The 13,854-nt window shown below is 45.0% G+C and overlaps 1 protein-coding gene across 1 annotated transcript in view; it reads left to right on the forward strand.

The window, feature by feature from the left end:
• ZFR2 (zinc finger RNA binding protein 2) overlaps positions 1-13,854 on the forward strand; it is an 811,721-nt gene that overhangs the window by 191,709 nt on the left and 606,158 nt on the right. Inside the window, exons 3-5 of the mRNA XM_086947097.1 lie at positions 7,806-7,920; positions 11,596-11,808; positions 11,888-12,174. Coding sequence (XP_086803223.1) covers positions 7,806-7,920; positions 11,596-11,808; positions 11,888-12,174 — 615 coding nt within the window. The remainder of the gene's footprint in view (positions 1-7,805; positions 7,921-11,595; positions 11,809-11,887; positions 12,175-13,854) is intronic.

Below are 13,854 nucleotides of genomic sequence, written 5' to 3' on the forward strand. Positions count from 1 at the left end.
CTACTGATCCCTTGCTAAGAGTTGTAGCCAAGGTGTGCTAAGCCTTGAGGAGCTACAACAGCTGGTTCAGTAGAACTCAGAGTATTCTAAGCTAAGTTATATGTACCTGGCGTACTTATGCGATCTTTCACAAGATATTCTTAGGATACGTGTGGTAAAACAACAGCAAGTTCAAATCCCACCGCTGCCACCAATGTGAGAAGTTAGCCTGATATGCAGTGCTCACTATTCTAGTGATCACTATGCATCAGTCCAAACGACCCTTATGGTGATTGGTTGTAAGTCAACCTTAGACCAGCTATCCTAGTAGCGTGGATACGAGCAGTCTTCGGGCTAAACTCTAGAGGGCGTGTTAAGCCAGCTGTTATACCATCACATATACCCCTTGAACACCAAGTGAAAGGACACCACACAAGTGTTATGAAAATAAACAGTGTATTTATTTTAAGTCACAACAGCCCTGTACTCTTTATGAGGACAGGGTACTAAGCACACAACAAAACTCTTAGGAAAATACTTCAAGTGCACAATCTACACAAATGCCCGAGGGCACGGAAAGTTAGTGTTCTCGGGCGAACCCGATAAGGTAAGTCGGAAGCGACAGTGACTCTGGACCCTTAGATAATGAGGCTATGCTGGGGCACCGAAATGCCGAAGTTACCTAGCCCAGGGGCTGCGGCTGCATAGGTCTTTACCGACGTCGGGAATCCTCGCTGACGAACCAGGAGCCTGAAGGAAGGAGTTGCTTGCAGGCGACCAGTGAAGAAAGTTCGAAGAGATCCAAGCCTGGATCGAAGATGGATGACACCTGAAAGCAGAGGGGACCAAGTTCGTAACTACTAGCCAGTAGTCAGAGGGCACCAGGAGGGCACCAGATGGTAGTCACCTCGACTAGGTGAGTGGGCGACGCTAGGCTCTGCAGTCTCACGGACCAGGAGGCGTTGTCGGCGACCAGGATGGAGGTGCGAGCTGTCCCACGATGGTTGATGCTGTCGGCGTCGCTGGGCCCAGGATTGGGGCAACAAGCCTTGGCAAAATTCAGGGCCACGTGGTGGACCTAAAATGGCGTCTTGAGTGGACCAGGAGGGTCCGGGGTGCTCCTCTTTCAGAAGGGAGCAAAGGCTAGTCTGGAGCAACCAGACCAGCAGCGTTGTTGTCGTCGGGCGTCGTCGAGAAGGCCACAAGCCAGCGGGCTAGTAGCCAGACAACGCGATGAGCAGCAAAAAGCAGAAGGGCCCCATGCAGATCGTGGAGATGCTGGGAGGCTGGACTTCGGTGCTGGAGCTGCTCAGGGTCGGGGCTTCTCGGACCCCAAAGCACTCACCAGAGGATCCCTCGGCGGTCGTGCTGGATAGAAGTCGTGCAGTTCTGATGATGGCCGGTCCCTCGAGGTCTCGTCGCACCCACGGATCTCAGCTGCGCTGACGATGTGGGTAGAGGTCAGAGGTGCCAGGGAAGCCGGGTCTCGTCGAGCTGGGCAGTCGGATTCCGGAGGAATGACGTGCAGCAAACCGCAGAGTCCTTAGATGGTGCCTGCGGATGCAGGGTGACTACTCCTTAGTCACAAGGGAGAAATCTTGAGAAGAGTCGAGAGTTCCTTGGTAGAAAGTAGTTTCTTGATTCAAAGATGATCTAATTTGGAAGGGTCCCCGCTCCTGCCTTTATCCTAAAGAAAGGGGTGGGTACGCGACTAGGTCCTGCCCTAGGGGTGGGACCAGGAAGGGGGGTGGTTAAACCCCTCTCCCATGCCGGACTTTCCCCAGGCCAGGGGCTGGTGTGCCCCTGGAACTGGTTCTAGCCGGCAGATGCGTAGTGAGCACCGGGGTGCCACTCCGCAGTCACCTTCCTGTAAAGCCCTGCCTACCCAGGATACACAAAACCCTGTCTGGGATGGTGCTAGCACCGCCCCGGACAGGAAACCCTTTGTCCAAGCTCTCCTCGCTGGAAGGACTCCCAGCAGCAGGAGGTCAGACTCGTGTCTGTGGTGGCAGCATCCATTTTGTGGAGCTGAGGCTTCAGTTAACTTTAACCGGGGTTCACAGTTACGTACATGTCGTGTCCCTCTAGAAGGGTGGAATGCTAACCCCGTCGCCAGCATTGGTGAGGGGTCAGTATCACAATTCGTATGACACCTTACTCGACATGTTTTGATAACGCGATACCAAAGATAGCATTTAACCGCGAGGATTATAATGCACTTAAGAGTATACGGTACGCGATATCATGGAACAGCTATTGGGACTTGGTTCCGCAAGCTGCAGCCGGGCTCAGCTCATGCCAGAGCACCAGTTCACACGATTCCACGCACTCTGCCTTCAGGATTGTCAAGGCCTGCCATAGGAGTGACTGATAGGGATCCGTGTGTCCATTTTTGGGGTTAGATATAGGTATACTATATCTAAAGCAAAGGGCAAGTACACCACCTTGCCCCAGCTGTCGTGCAACCAGTTGTGTCAGATTTAGATGGCCATCCAGGGGTGGCATAATACATGCTTCAGCCCCTGGTAGGCCCTGGGTACACCTATGCCCTGAGTTACAGGGTCTGATAAGGTGGCCCAGTACCAATTGGATAATGCACCTAAGGCACACATGTCAATTTAGTGAGAGAACAGCTAGGCTGTGGGTCTGATTGGCAGGCCCACAGCCAGAGAAAGTCGTAAACCAGTGAAACAAAAGCAAAAAATCTGGGTGATCATAGGATTGCAGACCCTACTCTCCTACAGTCGTTGCATCAGATTTATCCTCAGTTGCAACAGGGAGACTGGCTATGTGCTATAGACCTACAAGATGCGTACTTCCATGTGCCCATCGCACACAAACACAGGAAGTTCCTGCGATTCCAAGTCGGCGCTAATCATTATCAGTACACAGTACTGCCATTCGGACTGAAGTCTGCGCCCAGAACATTCTCGAAGTACATGGCAGTGGTAGCAGCACACCTAAGGAAGAACAAGGTGTTTGTCTACCCGTACCTGGACGATTGGTTGATCAAGGCCTCCTCCTTCTCGGAAGCTCAAGCACACTTCCAGAAGACGTTCGTTCTCTTGAACAAGCTGGGGTTGCACATCAACATGTCCAAGTCTGTCCCGACTCCGGTCCAGTGCATTCAGTACTTGGGAGCCACCATCAATACGCTGTCAGCAAGCGTGTCTCCTTCGGAGGAGCTGCGATTATCACTCCTTCGGAAGGCTCAGGCTCTTATGACCACTCCATCTACAACAGTGAGGACGATGTCTTCTCTACTCGGATCGATGGCCTCTTGCATCTTCCTAACGCCACACGCATGACTGCACATGAGATCGTTGCAGGAGTGCTTGGGGGATCAGTGGGATCAGAGGAAAGGGTCTTGGGACCACACGATACGACTGTCTCTGCATGCTCTTCAGTCTCTGGAGTGGTGTTGTTCAGGGGAGAATCTCCTCAGAGGGGTTCCCTTCCACAAGGACATTCCCACTCAGACTATCGTGACGGATGCTTCTCTCCACGGCTGGGGGGCGCATTCCGGAGACTTACAGATTCAAGGAACGTGGTCCCCGACGGAGTCCACGTATCGCATCAATTTCCTGGAACTCAGAACTGTTCACTTGGCACTGAAGGCCTTTCATCCGTCCTTCCAGACCAACTCTCTGCTTGTACAGACGGACAATACGACCACAATGTACTACCTCAACAAGCAGGGGGGCTCGAGATCACGCACTCTGTCGCAGGAGGCGCAGGCGATCTGGCGATGGCTTCTGGCCAGAGGACTGACGATAACGGCAACTCATCTACCAGGTGTGCAGAATGTTCAGGCGGACACACTGAGCAGACTGATTCAGGAAAACCACGAATGGGTCATAAACGACGAAGTACTAGGAGAAGTCTTCTCAAGGTGGGGGACTCCAGACATAGATCTGTTCGCCGCCGCCGAAAACAGCAAATGCAGAGACTTCGCCTCCAGGTATTACCAGCAGGGGACGCTGGGGAATGCGCTATGGATCAACTGGTCGAACAGCTTTCTGTACGCTTTTCCACACATTCCCCTGATTCCGGCGGTGCTCATCAAGCTGTCCCAGTCCAGGGCACGGATGATCCTGATAGCCCCGGAATGGCCCAGGCAGTGGTGGTTCACGGATCTGCTTCACCGGTCTCTCCTTCCTCACATACGGCTGCCGTGCAGGCCGGACCTTTTCACGAAGTTCGGGGGGCAGATGTTGCACCTCAACCTCTCGTCTTCGAGTTTGGGGGCATGGCTGCTGAGATAGTGCTGCATTGACTGCCTACAGGAAATGCCCTTCACAGACTTCCTTCTTCCAGATCCCTGTGATCAAAGATTTTTTGGAAGGCTTGAAGAAAGTGTTCCCTCCTGTCCGGCTTCCTTCGCCTTCATGGGAATTAAATGTGGTGCTTTGCTAAGCTTTACTGCCTGGACACTGATGCCAGGGCAGATGCTCAGGTTGGGCAGGCTTTGCTGCGAAATCTGTTCGCACAATAGTGGTGTTATTTCTCGTTTCTCCACCACCGCTTTGGTGTGGGGATGTGCTTGCCATTCTATTCACTAGATTATGACTATACACAGAGATCCCCTACTACAGAAGGAGTAGTTTCTGTCCTGTAACTCCATTTCTGTAGTAGGGGTATCCCTGTTATAGTCATAAGCGCCCGCCCTCCGTCCCGGTGGAGAGAGATATTTATGTAAGGAATGCTACAGGTCTGGCGTGTTACACCTTCAAAAAGAACTGAAAGTAAAAGTGACCTGCAGTGCATTCTGGGATACTGTGAAGTTCTGGAAAGTTCTCTTAAAGGCACAGTATCCTGTTTTGAGTCACATAATGGCAGCCTATGGGGCTTGTCTGTCCATGTCTTCCTCTCTATCATTCCAGAGGGTTTTTGCTGCTGAAGCAAGGGAAATCTGGACAGACTTTGCTGTTTGTGGATTTGTGGTGGAATTTCTAGTTGAAGTACTGGACAGTGTAGCCTGGTTATATAGGCTGCATTATCTGTCTTTAATTCTCTCTTAAGTGTCTGTGCATTTCTGCATTTTTCGACGCCTTAAGAGATTATTTTTGATTGCTCCGGGGTCCACGCACATGGGCGGGACTATTCACTAGATTATGACTATAACAGAGATACCCCTACTACAGAACTGGAGTTACAGGACAGAAACTACTCCTTTCTTGGGTATTACTTTTGCAGGTAATGGCTCATGATCATATAAAACTACAAACAGGGTTAGGGTGAATATAAGTGCTCACAAAATCTTTAGGTTTTCAGCAAAGTTTGGCACCTGACCCTTAAAAGATATGTTAGCAATATACAATGCCAGGGTATTAGCTATTCTACATATGGGGCTGATGTGTGGGTTCATTATAAGAGTAAGACTCTACAGATGGAGGAAAAGTGTTTCCTCAAGCGCCGTTTATGCCTACCCACCTTTGCCTCTACAGAGATAACACCCAGAGAGGTAGGGCTACAGTATATAGCAGATGTAGTCACACTTCTCCCTTTGCTGCTCTGAGGTTTTATTTGGTTAAAAGACAAGACTAGTATCACCACATCCATCATTTTAGATTGCCTGACCATGGATAAAGCATTGTGTATTCCCTGGCCAAGCTACATTAATTCCACCTACAGTGGTATGTTTAAGATGCCAATTCACCCTAACCCCCTAATGGTAAAAACACTCACCAAACTGTTCATTAAAGATAACTTTATTTATTGTAGAAGGGAAGCCCGGGCGGGAACTGAGGCGGGAAGCCAACTGCTACAGTTGATCATTCACTTGAGTTGGAAGAGGGCTGTCAAAGTTATTTAACCTATGTTCCTAACCTAATGCATCGTTTTGTATTAATTAGATTTAGACTAATGATTGTCCATCATTTATTTGCTTTTCCCCCATGAAATGTTGTCCTTCAGATATGACACCCTGCCCTTGTGATGGCCAGAGCAAGCAAAGCACAAGGCACTTTGTGGTATTTTGTGATTTTTTTAAATAATTATAGTCATTGTTATTTAAAACCTCTTCGGCTTGCGCAAAACATCAGATCGCACATTGTTGCCCTGAAATGTATGCTTGAGTTAAACGATATCGGGGTTTATCTTAAAGTTGCACTTGTTATTATAAAAGCAATGAATATACATTAAAGCATTGTTTTTATTTGATGCTATTATGAATTCTCTGCTTTACAGTAAATGTTTCTATGGAAACAAGGTGGTAGGCTTTTAATAAATCCCAGTTATGCACTTTTGGCATGGCCATTTCTGATTATAATTATGTGCAAATATTTTTATTGTTGGTTGCTACTATGGTTGTTTTTACATACCGAATAAAGTCTTGGAAATTGAATTGACTATAATGAAAATTCCTCTGTAGGAGAACCAGGATTTAAGATTAGAAAGTTCCTTCAAGTTTATTACCTATGATAGAATTGGATTATCACATTATGAAAGTCGGATGGCGAGACTAGATTGCTATGCTATATGGTACTGGTTTGAATGTTTGATTGTAGTGATACCGCAAGCCAGAATTGTTTTCCGTTGAGTGCATATATTTAGAAACTGATAAGGAAGGCCACAATTCATGTGTTCCTGGCCCAAACATGATCCCGATTCCTCTACTTCTGTTGTCATACCAAAGGGTGATATTTGTTTACAGAATAACTATCAGTTGATCACACTACTGCATGCAGATAGTAACTCAAAGGGGTTTTTGCAAAAGCACCTGTAATATGGAAAGTGTAATGGGTCTACACATTTTGGCTACATTTGTTGCGTCTGGCAATGGCCGAAGTCGGTACTGTTTTATGGCTAGCAGTGCAGTCTTCAACCGGGTGGATAAGCAGACCTTTTGGATGCAGCTTAGTGTATGTGTGTACAGCTGGGGCAGAGGTTGTATGGGCAGCTGCGTGGGCGGCAGTGATTGTGACACTTCTATCTATCATGCTAAATAGGATACTGTATGATACAGTGACATAGACTGGCGTTGAGGGGAAGAGTTGGCTTTTGGTGGACTACTCCTTCAGGCGCTTCGTATGCTTCCATTCTATAAGTGAAACTTCAAGTAAATTGCTCATTTGTATTGCAAGCAAACCCTGGAGGGGGTGGCTTAAACTACCATGCCTGAGTCTTCAGACATTTTTCATCAGTAAGTTTGGAGGGTACTTGAATTTGCAGGTCATCCACCCTCACATAATCTTGTTTCTATTTCCTCAATGCTCCAACAACTTCAGTTGTTCCAGTTACCAAAGAACCAAAAACCCCAAGTGAATATGTTATTTCTTCCTTAGCAACAGTTTTATTATTTTCCAGTGTATCATTAAGCATTAAAAAGGAAAGCCACTGGTAGACGGGCCCCTATCAGTTATATTGATGGTGTTTTGTCCTAAAGAACATCTCCCAAATGCACACTCATATAGTTTGGAGTGTGCTCGCCCATTATTTAAGATATTTAGAGAACTGTGCCTTTCGCTGGAGAAACTCGGTTGGAATACCAATTTACATTCTCTCCTGATTTCCAGACTTTGATTTATCAAGGGTAATCTGCTTGTTATGTATATTTTCATAACTCTTTGTTTTTTAAATATTGAATGATCTACTATTTGTGTATGTTTTCAGTGATGTTATGGAGTGTGCACATGAAATACGTTTGATTCATTGCCTTAAAAAAGAAGTCTTCATTTAAAATAAGTTGTTGAATGGTATAGAGTGAATTTATGTAAAAAGCAAAGTATTTCAGAGGGACATTCATGCGAATAAAATGTTCTTTACCTTTATAGTTTGAGATATGATTGTTAGCTACTGAACCTTCATTTCAATTCACTCGCTAGGATACTTATAGCTATGGACGCACAACTGCTGCCACCACCTATGAGAATAAACAGTATTATCAGCCAGTCGCAACCCAGACTGTCCAAAATGCCACAGATGCCTACTACCAGGCGGGTAAGTGTCCTGAATCTCAAACGGCAAGCACAACATTTATAGTGATACTAAATATCTATGTGTGTATGTTTTCATAAACCTCAACATGCTCTTTTTAGCGTTAGAAATGCCAGAGCCACATGATACAGTTGACACTGTTTATCTGGCTGAACAATTAATTCATATAAAGGACCAACTCTTCATATTCTTCCAAACATAATGGTTCTAGTCAGTGGTAGATGAGTTGAACACTTGCACCTTGGTTCTGAATGCTGTTCTTTTGCGTATTTGATTTATTTGGGGCACAGTTCTAGAGTTGAGTGGCGGAAAACATTTACTGTATCAGTGAACAAGAAAGGCACATACCTCACCATTGGCGTCATAAGACATTATGACAAATCATTCTCCTCTGTCTTGTGAGTTGCAGCCTTCCTGTGCCCCAGCTTGCAGTGAGCAGAGTCCAGGAAGTGGTAAGGAGACAGACTAGTGCTGTCTCTTCCCCAAAACAAAAGTTGTTAAAAAAACGATTTTCCCTTTCTGTGATTACTGTCTTTGCCTGTGGTTGTTACAGTTTAAAATTGTAGTTTTAACCTGCCTGTGATTGCATATTTTATCACCCGTTTTGTGTTTTAAACTTGTGGTTTTCGCTGCCCATGATTGCTTCAATTTAACGTGTTGAATTGTGGGATTTGCAGTCCAAACTTTGTAGACTATCCCTCTCAGTCCTGGTGACAATTTAGTTTTCCCTCCAAATTTCTCCTCTGCTCTGTGCTAAGTCTGTATGTTAAAACAGTGCACCCCCAGCCACCATTTTGTGTTCACAAGCCAGTGAAACCAGCCCCCCTGCCTCGTCCCCCTCCCAGCAACAGGGATATTCTACATCAGAGGGTGTTTCTGTGAGCTGTTTAAACTGTCTTTACTAGGGACTGTGCACTTCGTTTTTTGGCCAGGAGAGGGAGTCAAGTTTTATTCAAATAGTATTGTTAGATTTCAAGTTAGTGAGGCCTTTACCTGTAGAAGTCCAAAGTGTGGATTGAGCCTGTCTGTCTCCAAGGAGATTCTGATCAGGAGAAGCAGCTCCCCAGCCCCCACCCCCAGGCCAGCAGACTATTGGCTATTCAGCTACCAGGTAAGTCTGAGTCCTCCCCTCACACGTGCCCAGGCCCCTTATGACTTTGCTGGGTGCACCCCAAATCATTCTCCTACATCTTGAGAGTTGCAGCCTTCCTCTGCCCCAGATTGCAGTGAGCAGAGTCCAGGAAGTGGTAAGGAGACAGACTAGTGCTGTCTTTTCCCCGTTAAAAAAAACATTTTCCCTTTCTGCGATTATTGTCTTTGCCTGTGGTTGTTACAGTTTAAAATTGTAGTTTTAACCTGCCTGTGATTGCATATTGTATCACCTGTTTTGTGTTTTAAACTTGTGGTTTTTGCTGCCCATGATTGCTGCCATTTAACGTGTTGAATTGTGGGATTTGCAGTCCAAACTTTGTAGTTTACCCCTCTCAGTCCTGGTGACAATTCAGTTTTCCCTCCAAATTTCTCCGCTGCTCTTTGCTAAGACCTGTATGTTAAAACAGTGCACCCCAGCCACCATTTTGTGTTCACAAGCCAGTGAAACAAACCCCCCTGACCCCCCCAGCAACAGGGATATTCTACACCAGAGGGTGCTTCTGTGAGCTGTTTAAACTGTGTTTACTAGGGACTGTGCACTTCGTTTTTTGGCCATCAGAGTGAGTAAACTTTTATTCAAACAGTTTTGTTAGATTTCAAGTTAGTGAGGCCTTTACCTGCAGAAGTCCAAAGTGTGGATTGAGCCTGTCTGTCTCCCAGGAGATTCTGAACAGGAGAAGCATCTTCCAACTCCCTGGCCAACAAACCTTGTCTGAGGTCGCTAGGACCTTATATGGTCTGCTAGTGGTTGGTACATGTGTACACTGATTGGTGGTTGTATCTGGTGTTTCTATTGGATTAGGGTTAGTGTCCTCATTGGTTGGGTATTTGAGGGTTCTGATTGGTTTCTGGTTCTGTGATTCCATCAATGTAGGGTTGGGACTAGGGCTAGGGTTAGGATTTCTTTTGGAAGTAGGGACTAGGGATTCCTATGTTATTGGTTGTTGGGAGTAGGGTGTGACAAGGGCTAGGGTTAGACCTTTAATTGGAAGTACTGATAAGGGCTTCTTGTGTGATTGGTTGCTGTACTAGTTGTGGGACTAAGAGTAGGGTTAGGCTTTCTATTGGAAGTAGGGACTAGGGCTTCCTGTACCATTGGTTGCTTGGACTTGGGTTCGGACTACTGGTAGGGCTAGGGCCTTTATTGGACGTAGAGATCAGGGTTTTTGAACTCATTGGGTGCTTGGAATAGGGCTAAGATTGGCTGTAAGGTCCTGGTCTCCTTTTGGTTCAAGATTTTAGGGCTAGTGTTGTGATTGGATAGTGTTAAGGCTAGGGTTCCCAGTGACTGAAGGGGTCACCTGATTACTAGGGCTATAAAAAACCAGGTTTAGTGTGTCTCAGCCTGGGCGTCTCAGCTAAGTGCGGAGAAGACAAGGTCAGCTGCTTGTTTGAGCCTATTCAAGACTGACCAGAGCCAGGGCCAGAAATGCTGCCCATTTTCCCATTGAGCAATACCCAGCCCACACCATCCACATCAACAAACTTAAGGTACTTATGGATCTATATATTTATCACTTTCTTCTAATTTAGCATTTCCAATGCACTACCCTATTTCTCAGCCTATGCATCTATCAATATATTCTCTACATCCACTCTCATTTATCCCAAATCCCATACCACTACTATGATCCCCAAAATAACCCTTTCTCCAACTCTACCCCTCTTTGTATCATCTGACACAGCTTTCTACTATACCCCCCAAAACTCCCTTTTACTCATCCAAAAGCCTCCGTCTACTGCTAAGACCTAAAAACAAACCAAAACAAAAAAATCCTTCACCCTTTTATCCCTCCACTATCCTTTTCAATCAAAATTAACAGACTAGCATGTTCACTTCTCAAATTCTATATTCAACTATACTAATTCACCACTAATCCATTATGGGTTCCGGAGTGGCGTGCTTCAACACCCCATCAGGGGTAACAAGTGCTATATGAATGCAAACCTTTCTTCCCCTTTTATCTCTCCGCTATCCTTCTCACTCCAAATAACTGATTAATATCCACCACTGACATTACTTTCATGTTTTAACATACTAATTCACCACTAAACCATAATGGGCTTCCAGAGTAGCGTGCTTCAACACCCCATCAGGGGTAACAAGCGCTATATAAATACAAACCTTTTTTCCTCCTCTATCCTTCTGCTATCATTCCAAATCCAAATAACTGACTAACCTATCCACCACTTAAAATGTACTTGCATGTTTCACTATACTAACTCAACACTAATCCTCTATGGGTCCCGGAGTAGCGTGCTAATCGCCAAAAAGCGATTCGACGCCTCCTCAGGGGTAGTAAGCGCTATATAAATGCAATAACAATACAATACAATATATGGAATAATATGATGCTAATCAAGGGATGCTACTATATATTTGACGTGAAATGACAAGAAAGGTCATTCAAGTATCCTGTGCTAGCATTCCTGTTCTTTTAACCACAGTTACCTCTTGATTAAGTCGAATGAGGCAAGGGAAATATGTTAAAACAACGCTTCTTAAACCTTATTCTTGTCTTTTAGGTTCGAAAGGAAGCTATAGTCAGTCCACCAGTGGGTACACACAGCCTCAGCGACAGATCACTACCATTAAGCCTGTACAAACTGTGAACTCCACGCCTTCAAGTTATGTTGTTTATCCTGTTGTGACAACTGTGCAGCAAAGTGTGCCAGTCTCAGCCATTCCATCATACACCCCTAGCTCAACATACAACCCCACTTCTGCCACCTACTCCGGTAAATACTTTAAAGTATAGATTAATTGTGTCTAAGGATCGAGTTTGAAAGACCTCACTGAATTATTTCTGTGTTTTAGGTACGAGTTACACCAGTTATGATCCCACGGTTTATTCTGCAGGCAATACATATTACCAACAGCCGCAGCCACCACCACAGCAGCAACCACTTTCATCGCACCAGCCTCAAAAGTCAGTGGTTTCTTCAACGTGGGGCAATGCAGGAAATAGCACAAACACCAATCCTGCTGGCAACTTTAACAAGAAAATACCATTCCAAAATAAACAACTGAGGTCAAAAGGACCACCAAAGCAACCTCAGCTCCACTATTGCGATATTTGTAAAATCAGTTGTGCAGGTCCCCAGGTCAGAAGCCTTTTGTATTCTTTGTTGTTAATGTATCTGTCATGAACATGTCATTCCTACTGAAAAAATCAAGTTTTGTGAACACCTAGTCCCTACTTTGTCAATATTGGTGATGAAGGATCTTTGCTTTTGCAATTTGTTTAGTTCATAAACTTGTATGTTTTGAATGATTCTGCCTTCTGGTGGATGGCGCTTTAATAGTTATTTTTTTTCCCAACATTTTTTTTATTGAGAGTTCATAGAAGACAGATAAATATTACAAAACACATTTGTAGTAGAATTAATACAGTACGAAACATATGAATACAAAAACGTCTTCAAAATTCATAATTTCAAAGCTTGATTATAAAGTGCAATGTGCGTGATTAAAAACAATCTAGCAGACTAATATTAATATTAAGAAGATGTGATTAAGATTAGATACATAAACAAAAAGGGAGGTAGAGGGAGAAAGGCTAGGGCTCACCCTCCTAGTATTAATAAGTCACACAAGATCTCTGGGGACAGAGATCAAGAACCCAGCCGTAGTCTATGACTCTATTCCCATAACACACAATGGTGTTGGAATAGTGTCAATAGTTCCAAGAAAGAAAAAAAGGAAAAATATTCCTTTTTTTTAGGTGTCCCCTCACTCACCAGGGTTGCCTCACGGTGACATGCTTCATCATAGGGGCCATCCCAGCCCTCTACGGACTGGGGCGTGCTGCGACTTGCGGAATTACGTAGGAGCACTTACAAAAGACTATGTGTGGTGCAAGGAATGTGATGTGAAGGAGTGGAGTATATGTGATTAGTTAAAATTACCTGCCTAGTGAGTTGCAAATACTTTATTCTGGCTCCTAGGTGGTAAAGCTAAAAATGGGGTAGAAATGGTAGGATACCTAAATTGTAATGGGTTTAGGTGTACCTAGCAACTCCTGTCTGCCAACATGTTTCGTGCGTCCCCCTAGCACTTCCTCAGGGCTACACAGGGACCAGCCCTGTGTTCGCCACTCCTTATCCAAAGCCTAATAAGCTATTAAATACGAAATACTAATAATTAATTCAATGCTGCAAATAAATAAGGCATGCTTCCAGGAAGCAGGATACATGAGCAGGCACCGCCCTCAGGCCACTAACATTCGGACCGGAGGGGTTTGCTTAGGTGAGACCGATTGTGGTATCCCGGCAGCAAGTAAGTGTGTGTTTTTTGTAGCGTTTTTGGAGGCACAGACACTGGGATAATCTCCTAGTTCTTTTACCAGCCTTTGGGAAACATTTATCTAGGGAAACAGCTAAGGCTAACAGACACCATTCTTCTGTTTTTTTCCCAGATCTACCAGGATATTGTACCCCTACCGATTCCATGGGGCACAGTTAAGCATTTTTTCATGTATGTAAAAATGTCTTTGTGTGAGCGTAGTCACAACAGTGTAGTTGTGTTATGTGTGTGTTCACTGTGTGCTCACCAAGAGGTGCTTAACCACGTTTTCAAAAACGTCTTCACATCAATGGGCCACATGAAATACAGTCAATATTTTTGAAGGTCCATGCAATATGTGTGTCATGTGAAATTACAAGGGGAACTTGATACCCCATAACTATTGATTTCCTTTTATTTTACAGGACCACGTGATTAAGTTTGGTTGCGTAGGTACCAGATGCTTGCCTTATTTATTTGCAGCATTGAATTAATTATTA

Source organism: Lissotriton vulgaris, chromosome 12, assembly GCF_964263255.1.
Source record: "Lissotriton vulgaris chromosome 12, aLisVul1.2, whole genome shotgun sequence".
Lineage (NCBI taxonomy): Eukaryota > Metazoa > Chordata > Amphibia > Caudata > Salamandridae > Lissotriton > Lissotriton vulgaris.